General features: G+C 47.2%; 1 protein-coding gene across 3 annotated transcripts in view; it reads left to right on the top strand.

Annotated features, from left to right (window-relative positions):
* The window catches only part of Twsg1 (twisted gastrulation BMP signaling modulator 1), a 36,178-nt gene extending 12,240 nt beyond the window's left edge, over positions 1-23,938 (top strand). For all 3 annotated transcript variants that reach the window (XM_078030464.1, XM_078030465.1, XM_078030463.1), the window contains exons 3-5: positions 9,241-9,340; positions 18,897-19,163; positions 21,249-23,938. In XM_078030464.1, coding sequence (XP_077886590.1) covers positions 9,241-9,340; positions 18,897-19,163; positions 21,249-21,430 — 549 coding nt within the window. In that variant the 3' untranslated portion in view covers positions 21,431-23,938. The remainder of the gene's footprint in view (positions 1-9,240; positions 9,341-18,896; positions 19,164-21,248) is intronic.
* Positions 23,939-26,533: the final 2,595 nt, after the last annotated feature.

Genomic DNA, 26,533 nt, shown 5'->3' with positions numbered 1-26,533 from the left:
GGGAAGACCGTAAGTAGCTGGTTTCCACCCCGAGCTTGGGCAGTGATCTACATTTGATCGATCCATCCCATCTGGACTTGCCCCACCTCATGCACTGGGTAATTTTAGAGAAATGCATGGGGCACCTCACTTTCACCTTCAGTTTCTTTTGCTAGGTTTGTGCAAGAAATGGTGCCAGTCGATATAGTCAGGTCTTCGACCTGCTTGTGTGAGCTCCTGTGCGCCTGCATTTAGCCAGGAGGATGGAGTCTTTTCCCAGCTGGTTCACTTAAGTGCTGGTTATTTTCAGGGCAGAGTTTATAGAGAGGATTTTGAAGAACAATGTGATGGAGGTTGGTTGGTTTTCTGCCCCAGGTTGAAGGTTTGCGTGATGTCTTCCTAGAGTCTTAGAATGGCAAGCAGATGTGTTAGAGCCTGGTGGCAGCTGTTGGTTCTTGAGTAAGGGCTAATTCTGGAAGGATGCTTTGTTACATGCCTGTTGGGCCTGTGAAGGTGTGCAGCAGCTGCAGTGCAGATGTGACCAGCATGCTAAACCCACTAACCACCTTCCTATTGATTAAGGTCGAGATACTGCGAACATTGGGAGTATGCCTCATCTCACAAATGAGGATCGCAGTCTGTGTTCTTGTGTACTTTGCTATTTTAAGAAGTCATATATGATACAAGCAAATTAAATGTTTGCCCTTGTAAAATAATTGCTACTCAAAAATTCAGAAAACACAGAAAAAGTAGCCATTTGTAGTCCTGTTCTCCAAACCCAGACTTGGATTCTGTTGAGGTGACTAACAGTTGTAGAGTATACACAACCTTTGCTACTAGTGTTTTTCATCTGGATTGTTTTGTGTTTCTTTGTTTTAAAAATAGTATTTGTATAGATTTTTAAAAGCTCTGAGTTCAGAGACCTGCTTTCTGCATTGTTTTCTGTTGTACCAACAGAAGAGTTTAGATAAGCTTTGCATTTAGGTAAGTTCTGTGCTTTACAATTCAGGTTTATTTAAAAAAAATAGCTAATGGCTAAACCACAGTGTACCATTACTGGATTTTCAGAATGAAACAAGGTATTCCCTGATCTCCCAGAGCACCGTTTTTTCCCCTTTTTCGGTCATGTTTATTGTGGTATAATCCATATGCTGTACAATTCCCTCTTTAGGGGTATAGTTCTGTGATTTTTGACAAACATATACTCATATAAATGCTACCAAGGTCAAGATAGACAAGATATTCAGCCCTGTAAAAGGTTCTCATGGCTCCCTCCTTTTTGCAGTACTGTAACCCTAACCCAGGGGTGTTCCACCACTGAACCACATCCTCAGCCTTTATTTTTTATTTGGAGACAGTCTCTCTAAGGCTAGCCTCCAACTTGTCATCCTCTTGCCTCAGCCTCCCAGTAGCTGGGAGTTCAGGTATACACCACTGTGCTCAGCCCTGCACCCCTTTGTAATGGAACCCTCCTCCCTCTCCCAGCCTCTGCCCTGGCAACCACAGATCTGACATTTGTCCCATCTGTTTTTTTTTTTTTTTCCAGAATTTTATGTATTTGTTGGTTTCTAGAATTTTAGGTATTTTTTGGAATCCTGTGGATTCTGTCTGGCTTCTTTCATTTGGTAGAATGCTTTCGGATTCTTCCGTGCGGCCGCTGTATCAGGGAGTGCTTTCCTTTTTTGTTGGTGCATGTGCCCCATTGGTGGGGTGTGTCTCATCGTTCATTTATTTACCATCAGATGAACTGGGATTGCTGCAGCAGCCAGGCCACTGGTGGTCATGAGAGAGTGAAGCTAGTTCTTGCTTTCCAGTTCAGTCTTTGTGTGGACCTGCAGGTTGTTCTCACCAGGTAGATACCTGGGCGTAAGACTGCTGGGTCACCAGAGCATTTGGTATTCTTTATCTCATTTGGATGCCAACATCTTTGAGGGAGAGTCCAGCAATACCAGTCCTTTCCTGCCTGAGCAGCTGAGAGTCAGTGTCACACGCTGCCACTCTGGGCTAGGACTTGAAACCCCACCCTGGACATCCAGGTCATTTGCTCTTTTGCTTCCAGTGTTTCTCTGTTGTGACGAACACATCAGGTCTTGGCAATAGTTAGAAAGTGAAGTGTTTACCAAAACCGATCCTCAGAATAAACAAGATCCTTCCTCAGGTTACTAGCTTCCCTGTCTCACCTAGAAATTTGGAAGTTCGTCCAGTAAACATTCTCATTATCTAGTCTTAAATCAATCTTCCCAGAAAATGTGTTTTGCATAGAGATCTCCCTAGAATGTAATTTGTGTATGGAATAAGATTCCTCTCCAAAGTCAATTGGATTGTTACATAACATTTCTATCTTGTGGCATTCAGAATGAAATTCTTTACATGGTCCCCAACCTTAAGAGCATCTAGCATAACGCTTCCCTCGGCACCCCAGCTCTGACATGCAAGAGCAGCGTGGGAGGAAGAGCCAGTGTCACGGCCGACCAACTGAGGTGGTGCGGCCTTGGAGCCCCAAGCCACTGGGGAAGCAGATGCTGCTTCATTAGCTGAGAGGAGTGAAGGGGCGTCAGGGGCGTCGAGCACTGCGTTCCAAGTGCCTGGCCTTGTAGGTCAGCCAGCCTCACCCTCTCCTGGATTTGGGCAGCAGCCCTCCAGGTGTTTGCAGGGCTGGACCTGAAAAAGGGCCTGATACACAGCCTGCAGGACAAACTGAGGCAGTCACCGGGCTCCTGCTCTCTGGGAAAGAGTGACAGCAGGAGTTATTGAAATGTTAATGAGGAGTGAGCTTTATTCTTCTTAAAGAAACAGGGAGATTTAACCATCACTGGGGTTGGTCCCAGCCACTTAGTAATTGAATGGTGATTTATAAATGTTGTCATTTAGATTTGAAAAATGAAAATAATAACTACCTTAATTTGAGCTTTATGAGGTTCAAAATAGTGCATGTCAACTCTGAGCACGCGTGCTGTAAGTGGTAAGTGGAATCCCTCCAGAGCCTGGGGGCGGTGGTGGGTGTCAGTATTGGAAGCTCTGAATCAGTCTTTATTTTGGACTTCTGTGAACTTGGTGTTTGGTTTGGTCAGATGTTCCATTCAACTGAGCAGGACTCAAGCTGAGCCATAGTGGGGCTGGTTAAATGTATAAATACATTTCCTAGCCTCAGCTCTACTGTATTTTCTGTTAAATAGAGACTTTGAAAGGCAGTAAGGATGAAATGGAAGCTGGCAGAGTGTTAGAGAGTGTCCTAAAGAAGAAGATGGCCAGACGTGGGAGGGATTCACAATTTAAGGACTGTTCCTGAATTTTTGGCACAGTGAGTTGCACATCTCTTAAGTTATGTTGACAAACTTTCATGATAGTGAGATGCTTATTTTTCTTAGATCAGGATATATGTAATCATTATTTTGTTGGAAAGTCCTGAGACTTCATCAGCATGGGATGCATCTGATTGTTTTGTTCCCATCTTCTACCCTTGTACATATTTCCCAACATCTTATAATTTCAAAAAGTTTTTTATTTTTTTTATTTTTTTTATTTTGCAAAGCCTTAGTTTTTGGCTGGGGATATAGCACAAGGCTTTGGGTTCAATCTCTAGCACCACCAAAAGGAAAAAAAAAAAGCTTTAGTTTTTGTTTGTTTGTTTTTTTGTTTTTGTTTTGGGGGTGTCTTGTTTTGAGAGGGAGTCTCATCATGTTGCCCAGGCTACCCCAACTCCTGGGCTCAGATGACCCTGCCTCAGCTTGGCAGGGAGCTGGAAGGCGCCGCCAGCCCCCAGGCTTGCTTCCTGTTCTATCCACCTTGTTGCTCATAGAAGATCGCTTATCCTCCTAACTGGAGCAGCTAGAGGTGGCGTGTCCTTGGCACATGTCTTAAATGGAGTACTTTTGTACTTTTCCATAATCCTTGATTCAGCAGTTATATTTCAAGTTTATTATTGGGGTCTTTTTTTGTTTGTTTAGTATTTTTGTTGTTATTGTTTGTATTTCCAATATTTGAGTTCAAAACACTTTACAAATATTTTCTCTATTTAGGAACATTCCTCCTAGCCATAGTTTGCTTGCCTTGAAAACACTTGCAGTGTGTTTCCAAGTGTGTTTATGACCAGTTGTTAGTCAGTCAAGCTATGTTCCGAGGCATGCAGGGGTGGAGGAGGGAATCATGTGGTGCGCTACTCCTGCTGCCCCGTAATTACTTACCTGTGCAAATTCAGGGTTTCAGAGTGTTTCCTGCTTTAAAAACAGCATTTTGGAAAGCAAATGATCACAGTCTATTTTTGCTTTCTTGATTTGCAGAGAGATTTTTGAGATCAAGAAGCTGTCTGTGAACTTGCTTATATGATGTTTTCCCCTGCAAAGTGAGAAGTGCTTTTGAGAGTGGAAAAGGCTCAGATGCTCACCAGGAGGTTGGGCTAGGGGCTTGTTCCCATGTCCAGATCTGAAGTGCACATTGCCAGGAGCTGTGAGGTGCTGCTCATGTTTGGGGCTTATTCACTCACATTGCTAAATTTTATCTGATTAACTTGTTTTATTAAGACAAAGACTTTTTTTAAGCTTACCTACAGTAAGGCAGAAAGAAGGAGAAATATATGAGAGTGCTGTGTTGTTAACAGACCAAACACGTTGGTGTCTGTCCACATGTAGACATCACCCAACAGATTCATGGTTACATCTCTCTCACCAGTGGCAGTTCACTCAATAGGCATGAATCATCTGGTGATCACAAGCCAGCAATCAGGTTCTTTTATTCCAATCTAAGTTTCTAATATCTATAACACTCAAGTCACACGTCACACTTCACACAATCGTGTACTAGGTTACAGAAAGGCTAAGAAAGGGTTAGGGTAACCATGTGGGGTTAGAAGGTCCGAGAGCAGCTATGTAGGTGTCAGATAAGACCAGGAACCAGCCAATGGACATCTTCAGGGCACAGAAAGCCCAGGATGTGCTCTAGGCAAGGGTCCTGACTGCAGATTCGGTGTCTGGTGGAGGTATCTGCTTGGAGTGGGCCATACGTGGTGATCACGGGCAGGAGAAACCGCACTTTGCTGAAGTCCAAGGAGGATAGGAAATCAGAGGTTGTTTACTGTATCAATTTTCCAGAGCAAGGCTTGTGACTAGTGATCAGGGGACAGGGTAAAAATGTTGCTGTGTCTACTCTTGGGGACGGGGACGGGTGAAAGTGTTGCAGTCTAATCTTGAGCTTCTTCTTTATGGGCCTTGAATGAGGGGTTCACATCTGGTGAGGTTTATGTGATTTGGGAGGTTTACGTGTCCAGGTGCTCCTGAGTTTGGTATGTTGGCACATTTATTAATTTGTGCCTTATGGTGGCAGATGGTGGCTATTTACTTGTACAAACAAGGGGTGGAGTCGTTCTTCCTTGACATTTTTACTCAAAACTGAGTAGCTCATGGCAAACTAGTGCTTTACTAGATGGAATCACTCAAGATCAGGCACAGCCTGACAATTGGTGTTCTGTATAGTGACCAAGGGGTCACTCAGGGCAGGCAGAGCTTGAGAACTGCTGTTCTGTACACCACAGGGTCACTCAGGGCAGTCTTAGCCTGAGGTCTGCTGTTTTACACACTATGGGGTCACTCAGGGCAAGCAGAGCTTGAGAACTGCTGTTCTACACACCAAGGGGTCACTCAGGGTAGGCACAGCCTGAATACCGCTGTTCTATACACTGTGGGGTCACTCGGGGCAGGTACAGCCTGAGGACTCCTGTTCTATACACCATGGAGTCACTCAGAGCAGGGCATAGACTGCCCTCATGTTAAAAAAGTAAAGCCATATTTCTATGTGTAACGTACATTAAATTTTAAAGGAAGCTTTATTTCATGCGATTAAGTGGCAGCCTTTATAAACAAAAAGCATCAACATCCTTAACTAATGGTGTTTTTAAAAAAATGTTCCCTCAAAATGTTGTCCTTCCAGTGATAAAACAGGCAGGTTTCATGGAGAAACCAGTCACATATTTTCAAGTAAGTTCAAGCTTGTAGTTTTGTGTTGCTTTGCTTTGTTGTGCCAGAAATCAAAGCCAGGGCTTCTCCCATGCTGGGCGGGTGCAGACATACAGCTGTGCTTCTCAGTGAGTCCCTACCCTTTTGCCCTCTTTTTCTTATTTACTTTCATATTTATCTATATATTGGGGGAGGTGTTCCTTGGGAGCTTGGGGTTTTGGGGTGCTGAGTCTAGAACCCGGGTCCTCACACATTCGCAGCACGCATTCTGCCACTAGCTGCCCCCCAGCCCTGAGACTTCCTGACAGCCCAGCAGAGTTCCCTTGCCTCTGCAGTGCGGGAATGCAGCCCTACCTGCAGTGGGAGCTTATTGTCCTTTGTATGTAATAAGTCACAAATGCTGACGTGGTACTAACAAATTAGTTAGAAAATAGTGCAGGTGTTGATTCCTGAAAATGCTGTGTGTAGCTAGGGGATTTCTAGAGATGAAAAAAAGGAGTTAAAATCAGTGTTGCAAAACAATGTCATGTTAGAATTACAGGCTCAAGTCCAGTGATCTGGAACATAATGAGATGAATTAATAGGGATAAGTATTATGTCCTCTGTTTAAATTTTAAAGGCACCAATTGACTTAGAGAAAAAAGGGTTATATGGCACTACTTAATTTTTTAAAATATGTGCTATTAGTAGTATTTTACTAGGTCTCAGTTTTTTAGAATATTGTTGAAATGGTTTGAAAACAGCACAGTTACTAACAGCATCTTTGTACCCCAAACAAGCCGTCTAATTTAGGCTACTTCAGTTATGAGAGACGGTGCCCAGAATCCAGCAGGCCAGTGGTTGCTCCGCTCTTCCTGGCTGTGCTAGGCTCTGATGGGTGGTGGTGGTGGTTTTTTCATGGTGGCCTTAGGAAGAAAGTGCTTGCTGGTGGCACAATCAAGGTCATATCATGGGAGGGTCACACTGTGGGAGACCTGACCCAGGACGAGAGGGCAGGGAGGCAACACGGCCTTGCTGGGGTCAGTGGGGCTCTCTGGCTGGACGTGACTCGGGTGCTGAGAGCATCTCACGGGGTGTCACTTCCCTGCTGCTCTCTCCCCGTAGACACTGGAGCTGATGACCAAGGGCAGTTTCGGTGGACTAGAGCGCAGTGGTCCCTCCAAGGACTGGACCCGCGAACTGGTGCATCTCCAGGAGCAGGGCAGCCTTTTCCTCCCCACCCCCACTTCTTGTGACCGAGTGGCCTCCCCACTCAGCTGCCCATCAGCCCCCAGCGAAGCTCCTCAGGGACTGACAGACATCTGCGTCCCACTTCCACAATCTGGGAAGAGAACGGACTGCCAGTGACCACCTGCTTTCTATCAGTGCCAATTATTTGTAGTCTGGAAGAAGAAAGGTCACACAGTCTAAATGATTTCTGAGAACCCAGGAGGGTGGGATCCAGACGGTGTGCAGGTGGCGAGAGGCGGGAGGGGCTTTGTGGAGAGAAGATATGTTTGGGGGCAGCCGGTGGCAGGAGCTGAAAGAGCAATCTCCCAGGAATCAGACTTCAGTTCAACTTAGGGAAACACTTACTGAACCAGGGGTGGCACACATCTGTACTCCCAGCCACTCAGAAGCCTGAGGAAGGGGGACAACAACTCAGGCCAGCCTTTCAGCAAGTTAGCCAGACCCTGTCTCAAAAGAAAAAGTAAAAAGGAATGCAATGTAGCTCAGTGGTAGGCACCCCTAGGCTCAATCCTCAATACCACCAAGAAAATAAAAAAAGAATGGAAAACATTATTGGAGCATTACAAGTTGTGACAGGCTATTTGGGTTATTAAATCCCTCATCAACTGTTGGCTCAAATGACCACTTGTCAAAGGAACATTACAGAAGAGATCCTAGTCTTAGATGGAAAGATGGTCTAGTTTACCTCTGAAGTTCCTTCTGAGCCTGAGGGTAAGATCAGTTTTATCATAAGTTACTTCTATCCAAGTAGTAAAATTTAATGTTTTTTTTACAGATACATCCAGTATCTCTTAAGCCAGGGAAACCAAGAGGGCTGGGTGGCTACAGAATCCCATCTCAGTTAGTTCAGGAGTGATGGTCTGGGGACAGGGGGAGGCAGGTCAGGGGCCTCCTTCACAAAGCAGGCTGTATGGTTAGCCCTCGTGGAGTGACCAGCCACCCAGAGGGGCCTGGTTCAAAACAAAGCGTTTCTTGGCTCCCGTGTCTGTGGGTTGGCAGTGTGGGCTTCGTCCAGCTGGGTGGAGGCTGCTGCTCTAGGATGACTTCCGGTGGCCTGACCTGTCACGTGTCCTCATCCCAGCTTCACAGGACAGCTGGGGAGCTCTCACAGGAACAGCTAGCACTACAGGCTGCTGCAGGCCAAGGCGTAGAGCTAGTGTGAGGTCACTTCCACTGAATCTGTCCATCAAAGTAAATCTCAGGATCACCTAAAGCCAGAGGGGCTGGACATGTCCCTTGATCAGAGGAGAAGCTACTTGTGAAGAAGGGATATAGAGATGGAAGGTCATTTCCACTTTCTTTATAAATAAGTACCACAGTGAGCACACCGTTTTAAAGTATTATGGGTCATTAAAAATATCCTGTGTGTGTGTGCATGTGCGTGCGAGTATTTTACTGGGGATCGACCAGGCGTGCTTAACCACTGAGCCACATCCCAGCCCTTTTTATTTTTTTTGAGATAGAGTCTTGTTAAATTACTGAAGCTGATCTTGAACTTGCAATCCTCTTCCTCAGCCTCCTAAGTTGCTGGGATGACAGGTGTAGGCCACCATGCTGGGCTCAGAGTAGCATTTTGTAGTAGATGCTTTATTCACATTTTATATATTGAGAAACTACAGCTCTCACTACAAGTTGACTGTTCATTTATATTAATCTGAACAACGAATCGAATACTGAGAAGTATTTTCTGTTCAAGAATGGTACTTTGAGGTGGTTTGCAGGTTAAAGTTACAAGTTATAAAGTTAATTGTTTCCTTTGTTTCAAAGAAGATAAAAGTATCTATATCTCTTCACTGAATCTGTCCAAAAGAAAAAAATTGACTTGACTTTGTAGGCCCTTATGTTCCTGCAAATATGAATTAGATTGGATAAAAAGTTACACCAAGAGGGCTGGAATCTGGCTAAGTGGTGGAACACCTGCCTAGGGAGCATGAGGCCCTGGGTTCAGTCCCCAGTGCCAGGAAGAACAGTTGCATCAGGAGTAAATTATTATAATGTAAAGATTTGGGGGTTAGTTCTTAAAGAGCAATAACATTAGATAGCATTGTTTGAAACTTTGCCTTTAAATGTCTGTCCCTTCTAGGAGCTCTGCCAGTGCCGGCCCGGCGAGGGGAACTGCTCCTGCTGTAAGGAGTGCATGCTGTGTCTCGGGGCCCTCTGGGACGAGTGCTGTGACTGTGTGGGTAAGTTGCCACCCAGGCGGTGGCTCAGCGTTTAGGAGACTCAGGGAGGCCAGGGGGTGGCCCAGTGGCAAGGCTCTCACCTGGTGTGTGCGTGACCTTTGGCTTAATCCCCAGCACCATGGTAGAAAGAGAGACTTCACGGAACAGAAGTGTGTTTTATGTGTATGAATGAGTTGCCTCAGGTATAATAAGCATTTGGAACATTGCTATTACATGTGCTTGTTTTGGATCATATTTACATTTATGTGCTTTATTTTTATTGAAAAAGTTTGGGGAGGAGATTTAAAGTGCATGACCTTGGGGTGTGGAAGGGAGGGACCCAGAGGTGATACTTTTTGCTTTTCATTTGAAATCTTCTATACTGTTGAATTTTTTGTAAGAAGAAATTTGTTGCTAGGAACCATATTTTATCAGAAGCATCTAGAAAAATTTTCCAAGATATATTAAGTCAAACATGTGCATGTGGGTTGATAGAGTGCTGCTGGTGGTGCTGAGAAGGAAAACCGAGCACCTGAACCGTGACTGGGGCAGGACACCCCGCGGCTCCTTCAGGTCTTGGTGCAAACACCCCCTTCTCAGCAGCCCTCACAGGGAGCCGGGAGCACCCACTCACCCTGCAGGACTGCGAACTGCAGGCCCCTGTGAGGGTTGCTAGCCTGTAAGGAGGAAGCAGTCAACCTTTTGCACAGTTAACTCCCTGTCCGTCCTCACTTGCTCGCTCCTCTCTCCCTGTCCGTCCTCATCCTGTTTGTTTTCTGGGGTATTGTGAAGTCCATCATTTCACAACACTACCAAAATACTTTAGTTATGTATCTCAAAAAAAGAGTAATTTTTCTTACAATGTCCAGTGAACAGTTCTTCTTTAATGCCATCTAACACCACGTCAGTCCACTGATGGACTGAAGGTCTTCTGCAGGGGTTTTACCCAAACCAAGAAGTGAAGTCCACTTGCTGTGGTGGGTGGTTGAGGTTTCTTAAGTTTCTTTTTTTCTAGAACAGTTCCTGCTTGTCCCCATCTTTTGCTGTTCTTTTTGAAGGAACCCATTTGTTTTGATGGGAAGGAGACCTCTTCTGGATTGGGTGGTGGCTTCCTGTGGCCGTTGAACCTGTTATTCTGTCCACTCTGGCCTAGAGGCTGGAAGTGAGGTTCAGGCTTGCTGTGGGGAGGCACAGAGTGCACCTTAGCAGGTAGGCAGCACCAGAGGTTCTGCTTCTGGCGATGCTTAGTTTGGTCAGTGGGTGACAGTGCCATCCTTGGTGATAGGTGGAGGTCCCTGTCGGCCTCCCATCTAGCAGTCTCCCCCTGCCCTGATGACCACTGGCTGGGCCAGGCGTCCCATTGGAGTTGTGAGGCAGTGACTGTCCATCTCCACAACTGCTTCTGCAGTTGTCACCAGCTGGGACTATTCTGCGTGGAGCTTCCCTTGATCCAGTGAGGCCCATTGCTTACCTTAAAATAAAGGTGTATAGACAAACGCAAGATAAACAGTAAATCCTTTCTCTTCATGCATTTGCCAAGCACTGACTCTGCCCTCAGATTCCACTGAGGTTCAGTATGTTTTATTTGCTTTTTGCTTGCTTGCTTGCTTTTTTGATGAAGGGTTTGGGATATATATATTTAGTGTTTTATTTGATTGCTGCCATCCCTCCTCTTTCTTTTTCTTCAAATTGCCTCATCTCTAGTTAGTAGGAGTCTTTCCAGATCCTCACAAAGGCCCAGAGTCCTTTGGATGTGGCTTGTTCCTATGGCTTCAGAACCTCCCAGACTCCTGGGATTGCCCCTGGAGCCTTGCCCCCCCCCCCCAGGAAGAATGGTGGTTGGAGATGGCCATCCAGACATTGGGAGTGTTGTGGCTGCTCCTCGGGCCTCTCCTGGCCCTTTCCAGTGGGCAGACATGATAGACAGGTATAGGCACGGAGAGGACCTGCTTTGAGTTCTTACTAATTCGGTTTTAAGATAACAGAGTCTTGGGCTGGGATTGTGGCTCAGTGGTAGAGTGCTCACCTAGCACGTGCGAGGCCCCAGGTTTGATCCTCAGCACCACATAAAAATAAATAAAATAAAGATATCGTGTCCAATTACCACTAAAAAATAAATATAAAAAGATAACAGAGTCTTTATTTCTTTGATTTATATTTGTAACTTCTTTTAAATTAAACTTTTTTGTTCCTGCGTATATGCTTGATTTTTTGTTTAGACGTTTTCTGTGTGAAGGAATTTATTAGAAAAGTTATTTTGACCTTTTAAAATAATAATATATGCTTTTATGTATAATAAATCAATGAGATGATTAAATAAAATTTAAGGTTGCTGATTCTTAAATATTTCCTGAAGATGCAAGTTCAAATACAGTGTTCCAAGGTCATCTAGAATCATTTCCTGGGCAGTTATGGGACCATCTTGACATAAAGTAAGGTTTATTTGTATTCATTTGTTTTCAATTTTTAGGGGTTGTTTCCTTTTGGTTTGGTGTTTGGGTTTTTAAAAATAACTTTATTTTATTTATTTATTTTGTATGTGGTGCTGAGGATCAAACCCAGTACCACTGAGCCACAGTCTCAGCCCCATTTTAGTTTAGTTTTATGTTTTGGGTTTTTTTTTTTTTTTTGGTGTGTGTGTGTGTGCATGTACATGCTCATAGCTCATGCCAGGGATTGAATTTAGGGCAGCTTAACTACTGGGCCACACCCCTAGCCACACCCCCTTTAAAATATTTTTAAAAATTTTTTTTATACCTTTATTTTATTTATTTTTATGTGGTGCTGAGGATCGAACCCAGGGCCTCATGCATGCAAAGCAAGTGCTCTACCACTGAGCTACAACCCCAGCCCTGCAAGCCCTTTCTTTTATTTTTTATTTTGAAACAGGGTCTGAGTTGCTGAGGCTGACCTTGAGCTTGTCATCCTCTTGCCTCAGCCTCTCTGGTCACTGGGATTACAGGTGTGTACCACCATGCCCAGCTAGCTTTATGTTTTGAGGATATGAAACCTGTACAAGAGAACCAAGCCAAACGCACACAGCACTGGTTAGATAGGGGCTCATGTCCATCTTTGTCACCTCTGCTCTGCTTCCTGCCTTCCCTATAATTTATTGTTCAAGTAAGGTCACTGGGAGAGTGAAACAATGGTAGCCAAGCCTAAACTCACTGAAGAAACTGGACCTGTGATCCCTTAAAACTCCACAAGCATTTGCGTTTGCCATCAGAGCACTCATCCTGCATACACCGTTGTGCCCTTTGCCTTCTCTTCTCTCTTCAGACTTAGTTGTGTGCAGCTGTAACCATGCTGCTGGCCATGGGGCGTGTGCTCGCTCACCATGCATGGGCCTTTGCTTACTTCCTGTCTTTCCCCATTCGGACAGCCCTGCATCAAGTGGCCATGTGCAGAGGTCTTCTGTGCAGCTGTGCTGGTGTCCACATGCTCTTCCCTGAGGGCTCTATCCTCTGCACTTTCACCAGGGCCCTATAACTCTGCAGCTTACCCAATCCCTGCTGCATTGCTACAAAATTACACTGCTGGGCTGGGGCTGGGGGCAGGGCGCTTGCCTAGCATATGTGAGGCACTGGATTTGATCACATAAAAAGTAAATTAATTTAAAAATACAGTTATAAAAAAAGACTTCCTTCCTTAAAAAAAGAAATTACACTGCTGAACGCCCATTGCTATTGCTAATGAACTTCTGGATTTTTGTTAATCTGATAGGAAGAAATGGTATGACTTTAATTTTTATTTATCTTATTTCCAGTGAGGTAGATTGTCTGTTCATATGTTTAAGGACTGTATATTTTTTGAATTGTTTATTCTTATATATTAAGAATATATAAGAATAAACAATATAATTGTTTATTCTTATATATTATCCACTTTTCTACTGCTTTTTTCCTTAATTATTTAGGAATTTTGACAAATATATAGGATATAACTCCAATGCCTGTGTTTTTCCTCAGTCATTTGTATTGGTTGTGCTTCAAAGTATTTTTCATCCTGAAAGTCTTGTTTTCATGGAGCTGATCTCATTAAGGTTTCTTTCTCTCAGACTTGGCGCTGTGGTGGTCCCTGTCGCAGTAGTACTCGGTGTGCTTATATTTGTTGTGCACAGCTCTCTGGTGCATTTATCCTGGGGTTGGTTGTTTATTTGTTTTGTCCTGAGGGTTGAACCCTGGGGATGTGGCTGAGTGCTACCACTCAGCCACATCCCCAGCCCTTTTTTAAAATTTTGAGACTGGATCTCCCTAAGTTGCTGAGGCTAGCCTCCAACTTGTAATCCTTCTGCCTCAGCCTGCAGAGTGGCTGTGATTACATGTGCGTGCCACTGCAGCTTATCCTGATTGATGCGTGAGCTTGGATCCCGTTTTTTTCAAAAAACTATTACCATATATTTAAACATTATTGATGAAATCCTGGTAGAATTTATTGAGTAGTACCTTTCTCCTACTGATGGAGGTGCTGCCTTCCTCTGGTGCACTTTGCTTTATTGCTGGGTTTCCTGTCTGTCTCTATGTCTGTCCAGGCGTCAGGTCTCTCCCCCTCCCCCAACAGAAGCCTGGTCCCAGCTCTTTTGCTCCTCTGTGCAGCATGCTGTACATGGCACAGGCAGTCCCCGTCCATTATTAGTATATAAGGCAAAAAAGAACACTGACTTCATTTTTCTTTGGTACTTAGGCTGTTTACTTTTTCAAGATCATTTTCTCTAGAAAGTCAGAAACAAGACCATGGATGGTTAAGTCTTCATGTGGTTGAGATTCTCCTTTTTGAATTTTGGGTCTGACGTTAGACTGCCCTTTTAGGATAATTTGCAACAAAAATATCTGGGTCTGACCTTTTAAAAAGGAGCCACTCAGCAGAGCCAGGTGTCTCAGGCCTGCGGTCCCGGCCCCAGGGGAGGCGGAGATGTGAGAAGTGCTGGACCAGGAGCTGGGGGCATGAAGCCACTAACCAGGGCAGCAGGTTGTCAACCTTCACCAAATCTGATGGCTCACGGTTTCAACTTCTGGTCTTCTTTATTTGCCCATTCTAGATCTTCTGATCCTTAATTCTCATTTTAGTGCTATTGTTCTTTTTAACCCCTTAGGCTAATTTTGTCTGTTCTACACATAATACCACATATGGGCTTAAAATACATTTTGAAAAACATGAAATAACGCATTATGTAATCGCAGACTCTAACTACATCAATAATTATAAGTTCAGCCCATATTTAATGTGTGTTCAAAATCCAAATCTGTGGCAAATGTTAAAAGAAGAAATTAATAATTGCACCCAATGAAGACCAAGGAGGAGAGGTGGACATCACTGCCGCCGGGCTCTTGCTGTCCTGCACCAGGTCTGTCATGGTCAGTGGGGAGCCTCTCCTCACCGCCAGGTGTGGACGCCAAGTGTGAGTCTCAGTACAAATGCAGATGGAGCTCAGGTGGAGCTTCCCTGCTCACCCACCTGGTCCTTAAATGGGTAATAGAGGATCCAGCAGAACAGCAAGGGGCAGGTGCGGCTGAAGGAACCAGCTTGAACCACGAATTGAGGGAGTTAGGGACAGGGCAGGACCTGGAGACCAGAGCCCGCCAGCACCAGGGGCTGTGGAGGTCCCTCTCCCTCCCCCAGAAGACACCATGGGCCTCATCCAGGCACCAGCAGGGTCTGGAGGCCTCCTCCTAAAAGGAACTGGGCTCCCCAGCTTTAAGCATGTAGTTGAAGAGCATGAGGCTCTTTCTAGATCGGCTGAAGCCTTATTCTGAGATCCACAGAAAGAAAATTCTAAGCTTAAAATGCCAGGGTTGTGGGGGGAGGGCACTCAAGAAGAAAATATTTTCCATAAAGGAATCAAATATGCCATCCATCTTTCCTGATAAAGACCTTCAAGTATACACAGAAGCGGAAAGAACAGCCTAGTGAACTCCGCATACCCATATCAGACTCAGAGTGATTGAGAAGATGCACACTTGCCCTACCTATTTTTTTTTCTTTGCTGAAGTATTTTAAAGCAAATTATAGCAGGATCTAGTGGCACACACCAGTAATTCTAGCTCCTCAGGAGACTGAGGCAGGAGGATTGCAAATTATAATTGCTTGACCTGAAGTTCAGTTCATGATCAAGGTTCTCCAGATGTCTCAGAATGCGTTCTGTAGCTGATTTGTCCAGATCCCTATGGGGGCTTGTATCGCATCTCTAATCCAGAGCCACCATGCCTGTCCCCATGCTGTACAGTTCTATGGAGCGACCACCTTTAACGGGTCCTCTCCCCTTCTGTGCTTAGTACTTCAGAGCCACCTGTGAGCCCTTGATCAGCTTCAGGTTTGATGCCCCTTGGCAAGAAGACTGCATGGGTGTGCTGTGAGGTTCTCAGTATTTTACAGAGTTCAAGGAAAGCCCTTTGTCTTGACATCCAAGGCACTGTTCTTTGCCGTGACCTTGGATAAGGGGTCCTGGCATGCTGCCTGAGCCTGGTGACCAGTGCTTGCAGGTTCCACTTGCAGGCAGGGGCAGGCCCTCCATGGAGGCAACCATCAAGCCTGTCAGAGCACAAGTTGGAAATGGGGAGGGAGAGTGGGAAGGGCCTGGCATCCTGGCCTTGGAGCCAGGAGGGGATGTAGAGTAGAGCTAGGTATTTGCATGTATTTAAGATACCAAGGAAGCTAATTGCCATGTTGATGACATCATTATGAGGGATATGGGGGGGGATGGGGCTAGGGTCAATGAGTTCCTTCTTTCATCTTTTACTCTAGAGCGTTCACTAATAATGTCTCGAGGTGCTTCTGCAGCTGCTTTGACCATTTTTATTTGGGTCATCCTGGTGGTAACTATGAAAGGGCTGTGGAATGGCGTGGGCTGAGGCCTTTTGCTGCTGGCTCTTCTGGTGTGTCCAGGCACCCAGGAGAGCAGTAACATTTCCCCTGTTGTCTTAGCATCTCCATGAAATACAGTTTGTCAGGTAAACCACCTCTTCTCGCATCCGTGGTTTTCAGGTATCTGATGATGACAGGCCAGACTTAAGTGTTGCTCTGTTATCATGGGAAATTCTTTGTATTTCCTAGTTGCAGATGAAGAGTGTGATGGGGTGAATTTGGGAGTAGTGTCTAAATTCTGTTCACTTATGGATTTGAAATCTTTGCCTCTCAATTATGGCCAGTTATGACTGTTATTTGCAAAACCAGTTTAACAGTTGCATTTATAGTTAATATTTAAATTTCTATGTAGTGAAAGAATACAAACCAGTAACAAAATCTCAGAGAAATGATCAGGAAGAGAAAAGTGAGCTCCAAGGCAGCCTCTGCTTGGAGAAGAGCTTCTAAGGACAGACCAGACCCCAGGACGCTCAGGCAGGTGCTTTTGCAGAGCCCTTCCGAGTGAACTTATACACAGAAGCTGGTAACCCCAACCCGAAGTTGACCCCTTGTTTGCAATGAAGAGGGGCAATTAAGGAGCTCCAGAAGTTTCAAAGGTTTCCTTTTCCTGGGCAGGACAACACATCTGGAGGATCAGTTACAGTCTTGAAAGAGTGCAGAATTGGAAGGCTCATGGCAGGAAGTGAGGTCAGGGTCACATGCTGAGTCTCCTGTGCTATCTCTGGAAATGACCCTCATTGAAGAGAAGACAGACACACATTCATAATGCCCAGAGGGTTTGCTTTCCAGTGCTGAAGATCATTTGCAAAAGGAGTTATTAGAAATGGCAATGGCAGTGAAATATTAAATCTAATGGATGCTTAAAAAGAAAAAGAAAGAAAAATTTAGCTTTTCAAAGCTGAAGGAAACCCAGAGCACTCTGTTCCAGTTACTCTTGCTACTAAATCACCTACCCTGAATTGCAGTGGTGGGGCACGCACTGTCCTTGTTCATGAAGTCCCTGCAGGACGGGCTCATGGGCAGCACCCCCCCTACACCAGGCAGCCCACCACGAGGAGCAGTGCCTGCCCCACAGGCTGGGGCTGGCTGAGCTCCCCCAGCCTCGCCTTCCCAGCACGGCCCTGGGAGGAGGTTTGTCAGCCCTGTCTGCAGTTCCCTCCATCCATGTTCTTGTTTTTAAATTATTTTTTTAAACTATTCATTTTGAAATAATTTCAGGCATAGAGAAATTTTCCAGAAGGGTCGAAAGACTCCCATGTTCCCCTCTCTGGATTCTCGGGTGTTGACATTTTATGTTCATATTGGCTCTTTGCTCAGTATCCGCCTCTCTCCTCTCTCTCTCTCTCTCTCTCTCTCTCTCTCTCACACACACACACACACACACACACTCTCACACACACACTCTCACACTCACACACACACTTTCACACTCACACACTGTCATCTGTTTTTGGATCTTGAAAAAGCAGTTCACACTTGAGGTCCCGTCACCACTAAACCCTGCAGCAACACGGACACTCTCTAAGACTCCTCACACCCTCCAAATCAGGCAGCATTGCCACCCAGTCCACAGAGCCCATCCAGTCTCGGCCCCGTCCTGCAGTGTCTCTGTTCCTGTCTGGTCCAAGGTCCTTTCAGGAATACGTGGTATGCTTTGTTGTCAGACTCCACAGTCACTCCATCTGGAACACCCCTTGTCCTCACCTGGCAGTGCAGACCTTACCTCTGTAGGCTGGTCCTTCACCTCCGCCCTCCCGATGCTGGCCTGTGGCCATGCTTCAGCTTTACCTCCCAGGCAGCCTGTCACTGTGACACTGCCTGCAACAGGTGACACAGCATCCACTTGTCCCACTACTGTGATGTCACCTCCATCTCTTGACCGCCGTTGGCCCCTCCACAGCAGGTTGGCACACGGGAGAGTTTTACAGTCTCCATTGGTATGTGCCATTACTCCCGCCCCAGCCTGGGCACCGCCTGGCTTCTCCCTGCAGAGTGCACATGCCCGCAGTGGCCTGTGGTACTCTGAGGTGGTCCACGGTGGTGTTGTTCCCTTCATTCTTCCTGCATCTGTTAGTCTGTTAGTTGGCACAAAAGTGTCTGCTTAGGCTGCACTGGTTCATTTATTTAGTTACACATGTGCACTCCTGGGGTTGACCCCTTGTTACCATTCTTTTATTGCTCAAATTGTCGACCTAACCAGTCATCCCAGCACTGAGGAGGTTGAGACAGGAAGAAGGAGGGTTCAAAGTTTGAGGCCAGCCTTGGCAACTTAGCAAAGCCCTGTCTCAAAAAATAAAAAGGGCTGGGGTGTAGCTCAGAGCACCCTGGGTTCAGACCCCACTTTAGTCCATGGGACCCCCTCCGATTGCCTCCCTGGCTCTTTCGCGGGCCCTCTTACTCACTGAGCACTTCCTTCCTTTGTCCCCAAAACATGTTCCTGTCTCCTGCTGTGCTTTGCCGCTGGGCCCTGGAGTCACCCTCTCCAGGAGCCCTGGTTCATGGGCTGGAGGAGGTAGCTCCACAAGAGCGGGGCCTCGTCCCCAAGAGCAGTGGCATGGTGGCCTCACTGCTCGGCCCTTCTGGCAGACACAGCTGGGGAGTGTCCAGAGTCAGGTCAGAAGCTGCTGCTTGAACCCCTGAGCGCCCCCCGAAAAGCAGCCACAGCACCCTCCCTGGAGCTGCTCAGTGAGGAAAGTAAAGGCCCCTCTCTCCCCAGGCATGTGCAACCCTCGGAACTACAGCGACACGCCACCCACCTCTAAGAGCACGGTGGAGGACCTTCACGAGCCCATCCCCTCGCTCTTCCGGGCGCTCACTGAGGGGGACACCCAGTTGAACTGGAACATCGTCTCCTTCCCTGTGGCGGAGGAGCTCTCGCACCACGAGAACCTCGTCTCCTTTCTCGAGACGGTGAATCAGCCTCACCAGCAGAACGTGTCTGTCCCCAGCAACAATGTGCACGCGCCTTACTCCAGTGACAAAGGTAACTGCCCTTGGACTTCCCTTCCACCCTCTGGTCTGTCCCTGGTCCAGTGACACCTGCATTCAGGTCATCCTCTGGAGCACCCTGTGGTTTTGAATCTGTGTGGGTGGTCCTGAGTAAATTCTAGACTCTGGTAACCTAGACAGAAGCCATCCGCGTAGCTGCAGAGCTCCGCCTGGCAGACAGTCACACTGGTATCCCTTTGCATCACACCTCACTGAGCAGGGCGTTGCTTGTCCCCATGTCCCCAAAGCTGAGGTTTCTGCTGTGGTAGGGTTGGTACCACAACTAGACCTCTTTGCCACAAGCAGTATTGTGGCACCTCGTCCCCTGGTCCACGCTGACCCAGCCAATGGGCCCTCCTGGTCGCACGGGAGCAAGATGAGAATGCCCTGTGCCAACCCGAGGAGCACACTAAAGATGGGTAGGAGGGGCTCGAGGTTTTATCAAGCCCTGACGTGTTCTAGTTCCAGGCACCGCATGGCTCTGCCACCGTGATGGCGCTGCTGTGTCCAGGACGCAAGGGCATGACTTGGGTTCCCCCCTCCCTGCGTGTTCTCCATCACAACCTTGACCTGTATAAAGTAGAAAGGACTTAGGACATGGATAGCAAAAGCAGAGTGGCTTTTGTTAGAGGATAGATTTCATAAAAATGTTAATTTTAATATTTCTTAAATATTTAATAAAGATTCTTATTTTCTCTTAGGTTAAAATACTTTATGCAACAAATTCTGAGTTTTGGAAAACATCAGGAATATGTGCAATATGATAATAAGACGTTTTGCTGCCATTTTTCCCACTATCTAAATGTGGATGATCAGAGCTATAAAATAAGAACGCACAGATTTCTCTCAGAGACTGCTCAGGTTCTGGGGATGGAGGGGAGCTAGTCCTGCAGTGTCCTTGGAGCTCCCGCCCCTGTGGCTGCGTTCTCTCCTTAGTGTATAGGGCCGCCTTGGCTGCTCTGTCCCTCAGGTCCTCTGATTACTCGGGGTCCCCAGTGGCCGTCCGCTGGTGTGTTCGTGAGAGCTTACCGACCAGGGGAACTTAGTGGGACCAGTCACTGGAGGCCTGCGTGCCTGCACCGCCCCTCTGTGCCGTGCTGCCTCCCAGGCCCCCTCTCATGTCCTTGGCAGTGCCGTCCCCACACAGCACACACCCCCCCCTTGGCTGTCCTCTTGGCTGCCTGTGAGCTTCGCTTTTCACCCTTACACTAAAGATGTCCAGTTCCTCTGTGAAACCTCCCTCACCGCTCGGGCCCTGGCAAAGTATCAGTTGTGTAAATGGCTCTGTAAAAATGGCCCAGCCTTAGATCATATGCTCTTCATCCTGGTGCCCGTTATCCACTGTGGATCTCCTGGGCCCTTTTCTCCCAGATGAGGAGTTATATGGGCTTAGTCACCAGGGAAACTTGAACCAGAATCAGTGTCCTGTGGAGAGTCAGACGCCAGGCAGGATGCCGGCCTGCTGGCCACTCACCGTGTCTAAAGCACCTAAAGTGTTCTTTACGTACATCCTCAACATCATCTTAGAATACAATAGTGGGGTTTTCAAACTTTTGACTGCAGAATTCTCTCTGTAGGAAATCTTATCAGAAGTGATGCACTTAAAAGAGCTTTGGTGTGGTACTGAACCCAGGACTTCATGCTTGTCAGACAAGCACTGTACCACTGAGCCAGATCCCAGCCCTCTTGCTTTTTTATTTTGAGACGGGGTCTCATAATTTGCCCCATCTAGCCTCAAACTTGTGATACTCCTGCCTCAGCCTCCTGATACGCTGGGATTACAGGCATGCACCACTGCATCTTGTAGCAAATAGTTTTTAAGCCTAGTAATCTAACTTCAGGTCAAAGTCTGAAGTGTGATGGGAGAGACTAAGGATGCCCTTTGCTTTCCGCATCTGTGGTGGAAGGATTCTCAGCCTGATTGACAGACAAAGACCTTTTCTCCTATACCTCATTTATGTCCTGTGCATATCAGCAGTAAGGGAACAGAGACAATTAACTGTCAATTGTATTCAACTCTATAGAAAGCACCTCGTGTTTTAACACCCTCCAGCTCTGAAATCTTAATTCTGTTTTCCAGAGCACATGTGCACAGTGGTGTACTTTGACGATTGCATGTCCATACATCAGTGTAAGATATCCTGCGAGTCCATGGGCGCATCGAAATACCGCTGGTTCCACAATGCCTGCTGCGAGTGCATCGGCCCCGAGTGCATTGACTACGGCAGTAAGACTGTCAAATGTATGAACTGCATGTTCTAAAGAAGGAAGAGAAACAGGAACCCAAGCACTCACAATCACAAGAAAGGTGTGAGCATGACTCAGTGAGTCCACTGGTTGGATCAGAATACCAGCAAGTTCCAAAGGTGCAAGGGCTGGGAAGGAGGTGCCATGTGAGGGTGCTGGGTGCTGGGGTGGGTTAGACACATGCGTACTACCACTCCCTCCTCTCCGTGCCCCTGGCTGCACACCTCTCCCTTGTTATACATGCACAGCACTGGTGTAGGAGAAGCCTCCAAAGCCTTTGTGCCCAACACAAAGCCTGGTACTGCTCCCTTCTTGTGTTCCAAGCACTTTCCAGTGTTTGCAGAACCCACTCAAGTGAGTTAGGGCTCCCTCAGTGCCTGCGACTCCTGGGACCTACCTGTTTCCATAGCTGTGTGCCACTCTTCATTGTGCCTTATGTCTCTCTGCTTTATGAACAGAGGGGATGTTCAAAGACATCTCTGAAAACCATGAAAATCACCTTAGTAAGCGTCCGCATTGGTTCTAGAAAGCAGGTGCCCGCTACATTTTACATTTGAGAGCCCTGATGCGCTAGAAGCCCTGCCCCGCCAGGGACAATGCTCTAGGGCAGATCTCTTGTCTGCCCACCCGGAGTGCTCAGCTGGGTGTCAGGGTGCACCGTGAGACTGTGTGGCGCACTCCGCCAGGGCAAGTAACTGGCGTCTTAGGTGCCAGCGAGGAGCACTGGGCGCAGCAGGACTGCCGAGCCAACTCTACTTAGCCTGCAGAAAAGCATTCTGTCCTCTGGGCAGGTGGGTGGCTGGTAGCCAGGCCACGTGGAGGTGACAATGAGCCTCAGCCCTGTGGAGACAGAGCCGGTTCCCCAGCCCACACAGAATCAGAAGAGAATTCAAGATATGAACAGGGCGGGCTGGAAGTGCTGGGAGGGCGCTGAGGACAGCCACATGACACGAGGCCATGCCCATGGGGGCGGTTGTATCTGGATCTCTTGCTCTTATTAAATAGGCATCAGATCGTGGGAGGTTGGAATTCTGAAATATTTTTAAGAATATCTGTTCAAGATTCTGTACACTCCAAATACACTGCAGGATTATTTAGTCAGCTTTTTATATAATGTCTCAATGGAGATAAGCTTAAATACTCTGTCCTTCATAGAATCCCAAACTTCAAGTATGAATCTAAAACATAAATATTTTTATTATACAAACTCTTGATTTTACAAACTTTCTAATTTCTCTAGTGAATATTTGAATTATAAGTAACTTTTTAGGAATACCTCTTTGTATGTCTTCATATTTTAGTGTACGCACATAGATAATGCTGTTGGTAGTTTGTATTATTCATTATCTGAACAGTAGTTATCGGGTCATTTGTAACATTGTGATTACAATAAAGTTCACAGCTGGATCACATTTCTGCTCTGAGGTCACTAACGAAGGTCACAGGGACTTAGGTATTTTGGCCTCTTAGGAAGCTGAGCTTTATGGCTCTTGGGACATCCTGTGCCTGGAGGCTCCTGGCACCTTTCCTTAACCCCTCCTCACCAGCACCTTCGAGGCCAAGGCCAGGGAAGGAGTCCGCTGCCTCATTTCAGCTTCACTGCTTTCCAGGTGGCTTTATGCCTACGAGTGGAGGAATGCTTCTGGGTTGATATTTTCTTAACAGTGACAAACATGTTGAAGTGCATTGATCACCATTTTTTAGCTTTCATTATGAAGTTGTAAAATGCTGTACTTTTTTCCACCTTTACGTTTCTCGGAACCCCATTCTCACTGCAAGGGATCCCAATGGAGTGGTCCATTGTGCTCACCTGCTTCTCTCTCCTGGTTTGCCAAGGGATGAAGAAAACCTTAGGGTCCCACTTCCAGTTCTCTGGTGGCCTCTAGGTTCTGCATGTGAATGTTTTTCCAGAGTGAAAGCATAGTACCAGAGAGGCCAGCAGCCTCGCAAAACACAGACCCTTTCTACCACGCAGAACGTTCACGCCCATGCTGATGGTCAGAAGAAAGTCTTTTTATTTTAATCAAAAATTGAGTGGTCACCTGTGTTATAGCCATATCTAAGCCGGGGGGGGGGGGGCCCTGTGAGAGGTGTGCATCAGCCGCTGTCCTGTGGCGGGGCGTGTGCTAACCAGCTCTGCCCTCCCTCCCGTGATGTTGTGACTATCGTGACTGAGTTCACAGTGGTTACCCCAAATCAGTCGACAGTTCAAATAAAATCTCACATCTGTTCACAAGGCTGCTCTTAAAGGGAGGCCACCATGTAGCAGTGCCAGAACACAAAACAGGTGTCAGGCAGCATGGAATGCAGGAGAGAAACCGAGAATTCAGTGGAGAGTGAGGGAACTCAGCCACGTTTTCAAAGTTAGTTTTGAGAAAGCCACTTTGAAGTTTTCTAGGTCTATGCTGCACTCCTAAGAGTGGGTTTACTGTGTTCTAGATGATATACAACATGTAAAATAGGTATCTTTTCTTTGGTTGTCTCTATAAACAAAAAAGTATTTTAATAAAAACTTGAAATGAATGTGAGGCATGTTCTCTGTTAATTTCAGCCAAAGGAAGTCAGGCGCTTCTGTCTGGTGAGGTTAACGTCTGAGGGTCAGTGAAGCAGGTCCTCTTCCCTCTGGAGGGCTCTACAGAGCTGGCTGGGACCAGGGACCTTTGCAGTCACTCTCTGCCTCTTCCTATGCTTCGTTCCTTCCTGGGGACCCTTAAGATAAGCACTTCACCATTCTTTGTGTCTGCGGGCCTCGTGATCCCCTGATCGAGGTTACAGGCACAGAGGAGGATGGCTGTCACTATGGCAGTCCCTACAGCAGCACTGCTGGTAGAGGGGAGCCACAGCTGCACTGGGGTGACAAAACGAGCCACTTCACATTTCAGCCCAGCACAAAGGATGATGGAACCCAGGGCACTCAGCCACTGAGACACAGCTCAGCCCTGTTTATTTTATTTTGAGATAGGTCTTGCTAAGTTGCCGAGGCTGACTTTGAACTTGGGATCCTCATGCCTCAGCCTCTTGAGTTGCTGATCTTATGGGCATGTGCCCCTGAGCCCGGCAGTTTGTTGTTTTTTTAGGTGAGGTCTTGCTATGTTGTCCAGGCTGTCCTCAAACGCCTGAGCTCAAGCCCCCCTCCCCCCTCAGCCCTGGGTATCAGGGATGGTGGTCTACACCACCACTCCTTTTATTTTAAAGTCAGAGTTTGACCCGTGGAGTTAGCAACAACCCCAAAGTTCAGATAGAAAAAAAAAGATTCCTGTTTCTCCCAGCAATGCTGGGAGGCCCCAGGAGCCTGTGTAACTCGGAGAGGACTGGAAAACGCGGTCCCACGGTCAGGGTAAAGAATTCTGCTGCTGACTCCAGGGAGCCACTGACAGACACAGCCACTACCAAAGCATGGTAATTTGGTGAAGGTGCCATGTGCCCTCCCTCTGGCGGCGCCACACTGTGGCCAGCATGGTCTTTCCACCCGGCCCTGTGCAGGTCATGACCACCACCACCCCAGCTCCCAGCAAGTCACCAGGCCTTTGAGCTCCTCTGCCTCAGAGAGCTGGCGTTACCTGGCAGGACGTCAGCAATGGCGGGCAGCCTGCCTTGTGTTGTCCAGAAGCCGGAAGATGTCGGGTCTCCATGCCAAACCTCAGCATGCCCAAGGCCCCGGGCGATCTGTGCACTAGGCCAGAGCCTGGCACTGCCTGAGCTCACAGGGAGGCCATGTCTGGGCTGAACCTGCCTCTTTCTGGAGGTTTCTACTTAGGAATACCAGCAGCAGCCCTGCCCTCATGGTCCAAGGCCCCCAGACCTGGCGCCAGGACTCTATGATCCCAAGATGGGTGACAGAGGCTTTTTCCTGGCTGACACTGGAGGGGACAGGGCTCAGCATCAGATGTGTTTGATTTAAAGAAAACAATGAGCAGGACCTGCTGCCACACCCATCCCACTCTGCTGGGCCAGCTTGTCCTGCAGATTGGGCCTCCTGTCCCAGTTCCAGTCTCAGCTCTTGCAACACCTGGCAGAGAGGCCTTCTCTGATCTCAGGGCTTCTCCCACCCGCTCCCACAACCCTGTCATCTTTCCCTGCAGCACGAAGCTCTGAGGTCTCGCTGCTCCTCATCCATCACCTGTGCCCCTAGACTGAGGGGCAGAACATCTGTGATTGGCACTTGGATTGCCTGTGTCCCCAAAGCTGCTTGTGCTGGTAGCATGATCCCCATGTGGCCATGTTGAGGTGCCGCAGGATGAAAGGCCTCAGCACAGGTAGAAGGAACACAAGGAAGACAACAGGAGCCTTCCACTTGCACATGATTTGAAATTCTCTGCACACTCTGGTCATAGGTGACACTATGAAATCAATCATCAGAACTTATCCTCAGGTCCATAAATAACCCATCTCCTGACCTGGCCTTAAGAAAATCAGATCTGAGAATGCTTTTGCTCAATGAGCAGATTGTTTTGTAATTGATATTTTGAGGATGTGCTGACTTTATCCCTGTCACATGCTGCAAGTTGGTGACACAAATGCAGTACTCCTTAAATTCCCAAGCAAAACAATGAAACCTGGGCATCTGAGACAGTAGTAGAGATATTTCACCAAAAGCAAAGAAGAAAAGAACCCCTGTAGGCGATGACTCACACGCAAGCGGCCAGCGCACAGGAGGACTAGAAGTGCCCTGTGAGAGCGAGTGTGTCCTATAGGTCTCACACGTACATATGCCTTGTTCAGTGAAGCCACCGCATCCTCTCCAGCACCACACTGGGCCTGTCAAGAGTGTGCTCCATCTATGCCAGGCTCCGTGGCACACATCCTAGCAACTCTGGAGGCTGAGGCAGGAGGATGGCGAGTTGAGGCCAGACTGTCTCAAAATAAAAAAGCTGGGGTGTGGCTGCAAGGTAGAGCACCTTGGGCTCAGTCCCCATTGCCACAAAAATAAGTACATAATGAATATCAGTCTGTGCCTTGCTTTGTCCATCCTTAAGTTTCTTTCTGTGATGTTGTCCAGGACCCACAGGGCCTGAGTCAAGATGCACCTCCCTTTAGGCATCCTGGAGACCCTGTCCTAGGAGACACCCCAGTGGTGGATTAATAGGAAGCTCAGGCACTCCTGCTCTCTGGCTGGGT

The sequence above is a fragment of the Ictidomys tridecemlineatus genome, chromosome 13 (assembly GCF_052094955.1).
Source record: "Ictidomys tridecemlineatus isolate mIctTri1 chromosome 13, mIctTri1.hap1, whole genome shotgun sequence".
Lineage (NCBI taxonomy): Eukaryota > Metazoa > Chordata > Mammalia > Rodentia > Sciuridae > Ictidomys > Ictidomys tridecemlineatus.
This window is presented reverse-complemented; position numbering and strand designations above follow the sequence as displayed.